The sequence below is a fragment of the Eurypyga helias genome, unplaced genomic scaffold (assembly GCF_000690775.1).
Source record: "Eurypyga helias isolate BGI_N326 unplaced genomic scaffold, ASM69077v1 scaffold17850, whole genome shotgun sequence".
Classification (NCBI taxonomy): Eukaryota; Metazoa; Chordata; class Aves; order Eurypygiformes; family Eurypygidae; genus Eurypyga; species Eurypyga helias.
This window is the reverse complement of record NW_010227888.1, coordinates 9,103-15,512: the sequence shown is the minus strand read 5'-3', so window position 1 is coordinate 15,512 and position 6,410 is coordinate 9,103. Positions and strand designations below refer to the sequence as shown.

The 6,410-nt window shown below is 47.2% G+C and overlaps 1 protein-coding gene across 1 annotated transcript in view; it reads right to left on the bottom strand.

Moving 5' to 3' along the window:
* Positions 1 to 826: 826 nt before the first annotated feature.
* Positions 827 to 6,410, bottom strand: part of LOC104514269 (short transient receptor potential channel 4-associated protein-like) — a gene marked incomplete at both ends in the record, with an annotated part of 13,918 nt that continues 8,334 nt past the window's right edge. The window contains 7 exon segments of the mRNA XM_010157896.1: positions 827 to 1,033; positions 1,264 to 1,376; positions 1,586 to 1,694; positions 3,790 to 3,930; positions 4,294 to 4,320; positions 4,322 to 4,388; positions 4,688 to 4,771. Coding sequence (XP_010156198.1) covers positions 827 to 1,033; positions 1,264 to 1,376; positions 1,586 to 1,694; positions 3,790 to 3,930; positions 4,294 to 4,320; positions 4,322 to 4,388; positions 4,688 to 4,771 — 748 coding nt within the window.

The following is a 6,410-nucleotide window of genomic DNA, read 5'->3' as shown; positions in this document are numbered from 1 at the left end:
GCTACGGGAGGCTGAAAGGGCCTCAAGTCTGCAGCGTGCAGGGCAGCCTCTAACTCCAGTGCAATCCTGCTTCCTGGGGAATCGCAGCTCCTTAACCACTTCCGAAGCCCTGATACAGTTCCTCTTCAGGTACCCTGTCTACAGGAGACTCTGCGCTGCACCTGCATCACGGTCACGGGGCTGCGTGCTGCAGCGCTCGTGCACACCAGGGAAGGGCTTTTCTGTGAACACAGTACAAATCTGTTGAAGCTGCCACCCCATCACTGGGAAGTCCAGGAAGCAACCTCACTTCAGCCTTCCAGAGCACGTGCAAGAGGGACTGCCACCTTATCACAGGTCATTTCTTCCTCTTCCAAGTGCCCAGGACAGACCAGCTTGAAGTGGAAGAGGAAGAGCATCTGTCTTCCAGCAGGTACTTCTCCAGCACTGTTTGCCACACCAGGAGAGGGGATGGTCTGGTTAAGGTGCTGAACAGCCTGGGACCTGGATTCTGTCCTGCCTCCATACCCTGTGCAGGGCTGGCCACCCTGCAGCCCTTGTTCGCAAACAGGCCCAGCACGGCCAAGTCTCACTTGCGCATGCCAGAGCCAAGACTCAGGGTCCTGTTCGCAGGGAAACCCCGCACCTACCCTGTCGTGGTCTGACTGCTCACAGGAGGGAATTGCCTGGGTAAAAGGTGGGGTGAAAAGCACTGCAGCAAGTTGACTAGGGGCAGAAGTACTTCCCTTCCTTCCCCTTCATAGTCTCTCACCCCCCAGGTTTGCACGCTGACTAGCAGACAGGTACTGCTGTGACTGACTCTTGCTACGGGAAGAGGTTCACATACATTTTCTAAGCAGGTGCTGTCTTTATCCTTGTTGAGGTAATGCTGTTGCCAGAATCGCAGGAGACTGTGGAAGTTGTTCAGGATGAAGCCTGGGTATTTTTCTGTATATTCCATCTGTTGCAAAGTGCGCAGATAAAAAGGTAGCTTTTCTTTCCTTCGGGCCAGCATTAGGATAACTAAACTTGTGTTCAAACAACTGACGTTTTCCTAAAAGCAAGAATGAGAGTAGGTCAAACAACAACAAAAATCATCCAGATATCCCTACAGGTCCTTACAAAATGTGACTGTGGTAAGCATGCAGAGGAGGTGCTCCTGCATGTAGCAAGAGAAAGGACGTGGGTCTCCTCAAGAGACGCCAGGTTCCTCCCTGCTCCCAGCCCAGTTCATCACCACACAGCATTGGCACAATCTCTGCAAAGTTACTGTCAGCTCTTTACCTGCGTAAGTGTCTGTACATGAATAATATTAATGAGACGGAAAAGGAAGGACATTCTCATGGACATCTGGGACATATACGATAGCAGGCGGCACTCTGACAGGACTTCAGCAACTGCAGCAAGAGGAAAAGACAATCCATCAGGTGCTTAAAGTTCAGGCACGTTGGTCCAAGCAACACTGCAGTAAGAACTGGTGCTCAGACCGCAGCAACAAACCTGCAAGCTGGCATTTCATTGTCCAAAACTAAAATTTTCAAGGCCCAGGCTTAAAACAACCATTATCACTACCAAGCACAAGCCAGCCCCATTTCTTATTCTTTACCTTTAGCATCAGACTGATTCTCAAATCGGTCCAGGGACAGCGTAATGCAGCGAACAAGCATGTTTGAGTCAACCAATGAACTGTTGATCTGGTTTAAAAATATCTGGAACTAAAGAGAAATACTTTTTGCATTAAAAAAAAAAACCAGAAAAGGCATCCTACATGAACACTCACAGACGAGGTCTGACAGAACAGCATTTCACACCTCCTCAGAATGCGTACGGCCAAGGGGTGGCACACAGGGTACATGCGAACAAGCATGTTTGAGTCAACCAATGAACTGTTGATCTGGTTTAAAAATATCTGGAACTAAAGAGAAATACTTTTTGCATTAAAAAAAAAAACCAGAAAAGGCATCCTACATGAACACTCACAGACGAGGTCTGACAGAACAGCATTTCACACCTCCTCAGAATGCGTACGGCCAAGGGGTGGCACACAGGGTACATGTCAGCAAAAGGTCTGACAGAACAGCATTTCACACTTCCTCAGAATGCGTATGGCCAAGGGGTGGCACACGGGGAACAGGTCAGCAAACCCAAGCAGGAAGACCTACAGACAGGGTTCGGCAAGTAGGGCAACAGTAAGCGTTCTCCAGATTTTTGACACAGACGGAGTACAGCTCTTGAAGGTTATGGGAGAAGTCGCCTTCAATTCTGAGCACAAGCACCTAAAACATGCAGCTCATCAGTGTAAGGCACCACAGGCATGGACAATTTCCCCTTCCCTTCAGATATAAGAGTTAGGTTTGTAATGCCACAACTTGCTACCTTTAATCGTTCTCTCTAACAAGAGTAAGAGGAGATACACACTCCTGGGCCTGTCTCATCCAGCCCAAGCCGATCTGGCACTGAGGGCTGACAAAGGATCCCTACAGCAAGTACCTTAAGAATCCTAATGAGCAGAAAAATGCCAAACTCCTAACATCACTAAAGTATCTTCTGAAGCTGTGCCACTTCCACGAGACCAAGATTTCACACGCTATTCGTTTGGCAAGAGGGAGATGAGACAGCACGGCTGCTGGCTTCTGTAGTTCCTCCAGCTCCGTGCTTTCCATACAAACAGACTGTGCTGGAGAGGAATACAGTGAGGGATTCATACTGAATGAAAACTGGGACTTTTTACAAGGGCCTGTAGTGACAGCACAAGGGGTAATGGGTTTAAACTGAAAATGGGGAGGTTTAGATTGGATATCAGGAAGAAATTCTTCCCGGAGAGGGTGGTGAGGCACTGGGACAGGTTGCCCAGAGAAGCTGTGGATGCCCCATCCCTGGAAGTGTCCAAGGCCAGGCTGGATGAGGCTTGGAGCAACCTGGTCTAGTGGAAGGTGTCCCTGCCCATGGCAGGGGGGTTGGAACTAGATGATCTTTAAGGGCCCTTCCAACCCTAACCATTCTGTGGTTCCGTGATAAAAGAAGTTCTACATCAGTAAACAGGAAGTAAACACACAAAGCATAAAGACAGATTCTCCAGAATGTGTGAGTTAATTTTTCAGAAAGCAACCTGAAATCAAACACATCTTTCTTTCCAAATACACCTCTGCTTCTATTCTCCACGGTCTGCCAGACCTAACAGCAACCAGAGAAAAATTACTGTAACAACGGCAAGAGTATGAGGTCATTCAAGTGCACGAGCATGAAACCGCTCTGCACAGAGCTGCCCGTTCTTGATCTACATATGCAGCTGAGTTGTGTAGGTAATTACATCAGCCATGACTTAAAACGCCTGTGAGTTCAAATGACATCAAAGGAAAGATATGCCTTTTTGCAGTATCAAAAATTAATGAATACTTTAAGTCATCTGCATAAAGAATCACTCCCAAGCTCCAGTAAAATATTTTTTGGAGCCTGTCTCAATGCCCACAGCTACCACCTTAACCCACAACCCAGTGACTTCACAGGAAGTGTTCCACTGCCTTTGAGCCCTGACCTTAGGCCTGCCTGATCACGTAACATGGCCATGTTCCCTCAACAGCTCAGGGCTTGCTGACTCAGAACAGCTGGGAGCACTTCTGAGGGCAGGAGCGTATGCAGCAACACACACGCTCGTGAAGAAACTTTGGCAGCTTGCTCCTTAGTGTTTATTGTGCACCAAGCTCAACAATCGCACCAAAATCAGCCAACGAATCCAAGATTCTTAGCACTACGTTTGGTTAGACGAGCATGTAGTTCAACTCACTGGGGACAGCTTTTACAAACATTTACCTTCTCATCTGTGTTGATGTACTTGTTGAACCTCTTGAACGCATCAATGTTGAATTTCATCAGCTCTCCCAGAAGGTCAAAGTAACTCTGAAGCACATCTCGCGATTTGCACTCACTGTCAACAATGCAGTAGAGAATATGCTGGCGCGGGAGGAAAACAGGTTATTGCCACACGTTAGCTCAGGCCAGCAGCAGCACACAGACTCTGATTTAGTCCCCATTTAAAACGCTTATCTGCAGGTTTAGCTCTTAGGTGACAGAACTAGGGACAACAACTCAGGTGAGTCTACTGTTGCAGTAACTTCCCAGCGACGCAGGCTGTACCACCGGCCGCCTCACACCCAGCTGCCTAAGCAGAATTCACAAACACTTTTTAAAAATGGCCCTATCGCCAAGGAATATTTAACACTACACTTCTACCCCTTTTTGAACTCATTACGGATAGATCCTTCCCGATTGTGGCAGAGATGCGTTACAGAGGAAGCTTGACATGCACTTCCTTACCTCCAGGAGCCCTCTCTTCAGCAAGCAGGAACATCTGGTCTGCATAGGAGGTGGTGCCTCGCAGAAAACTTTCAACTGCCCTTGCTTGCCAAAACCTGAGAAACAGAAGAAATGAGGGTTTAATTTAACAACAACTTTCCTAATATCTTTCATTCCAATCTGAAGCTGGAGTCAGACCTGTTGATCCTGCAGAAGATGACTGTACTGGGTATGAGGTCCAGTGCAAGCTCTGGCATTCTCCCTCACCTGCACTGCCCCTGTAGCCATGTCCAACAAAGCCAGATCTTTGCACAGCTTACGATTTTCAAGCATTTTTGACTGCTATAAGCTGCATGGAAACAAACCAACTTCCCAGCCAACTCAAAGAGCATGTTACAGTGCAAAGCAAACCCACCTGAAGGAGGATTCAGCTGGTTCCTTCTTCATGACCTGAAGCAGTCTGGTCAACAAACCTCTCTTCCCATCACAGACAAGGCTCCTAGAGCACGTGAAGAAATTGCAGCATGAGTGGAAGGGCTGGCAAGCCCTATACCTTGTAGAACACAGTGTCCAGTCTCTTCCCAGAGCTTTTAAAGATCAAAATCCCAGTATTTAATATACAGTACAAATACTGATTAACTTTCGTTAATAGTTCTACCAGTGGAAGTTCTCCTCACTGCCTTTGGTAAATGTCCTTGATACCTGCAACACGGCTTCCAAATAAATCCTAAAGAAAAATCATTCACTTTCTGTCAAAATCTTAATGATTTCAGAAATACCAATTCACAGGTTGTAGGAATTAAGTTTAGGAAAAAACCAAACATATGCCACACTTGAGTGAGGAATGAAACACACTCCCCCCTTTGCTCACCAAATGTAAAGGACGCTCTAAGTTCCGTTTAGGAGGTCGAGCATGGAAACGTAGAAGCTACGTGAGGTAGCCTTCTTCTGTATGTACTAGTTAACAGTGTAGAGGGCGTAGAACTGCAATACTACTTGTATTAAATTGTATCTTGAGGGGACTATCTACCTGCAGTAAGCTTGTGCAGAAGCAACGCACTGATCTCGCGTATCAGGAAAAACAACGCGGAAACAAAATGCTAAAGGTGAAAAAGAAGTTTAGGCCAGAAACTGAACAACCCTGCGGGGCTGGCTACACGCACCATCCCACACAGGTAGAACAAGGTGCGTCAAGTGGCACTCTTCTACCCAAAACCCCACCCCGGCACGCGTACTCAGCGGATGCGCTCAGGTCAATGGCTACGTGCTGCACCGCCGCCTTCGCCGAGCGGCCAACAGCCGGCTGACGGAGCGGAGCGCCGTGGGACGCTGCTTTCTTGCGGCGTGACAGTCGGTTCGTACTAACGCTCGGGAGAGATGAGAAACGTTGCAGGCTGGAAAAAGCTTTTACGCCCTTGATCGCTTCCTTTCAGTGTGTTCCTAACAGGGTGCATTTTTCCCCCTAAATACTCAGTCCTTTTCAAACAAAGCCAGACTGGTACCTGTGCTTCGGAAGCAAAGGGTCAGAGTAATCCAGACACCGATTCTTCCCCATGAGGCACAGTCTAGAAATCCTCTTAGAGAATTCCCTTTTGCAGCGAGGTAAATCTGCTCTGTGCAGAGCAAGTCCCCACTGATGCTCTGGGACTACGCTGACAACTGACTTCTGCAAATGTCTCACCTTGTGAGGTTTCTGTACCAGAATCGTGTATGAAAGAGAGTATTAAATCAAAATAGTCAATCTAACAGATACTCAAATATAACACTAGAGATTCTATGAGTGGTTTAATATGTTAATCTAATTTAGCTTATTCTAGTTATTAGCTGCTCTTAAAATAAAGGCCCTGAGCAGACACACTTAGATCTGTTTATGCAGACTGGAAATGGACATTATGTGTGCACAGACTGCTCCTGAACCTCAAAACTCAGCATTCATGCATTAGAGGGATCCCCGTTTACTTTCCAGGTCTGTTTGCAATGCCTGTGGTAAGAAAGGCCAGAGAAACGGGCACACCTAGCACATCATCATGGAGTCTGGGCCATGAACTCAACTCCCGCATTTTCTTTTTAAAGCGCTTTACTCTGAGTTCAAACACACTTTAGATTTGCTGATGACCAAAATCACACAACCGTTCCTG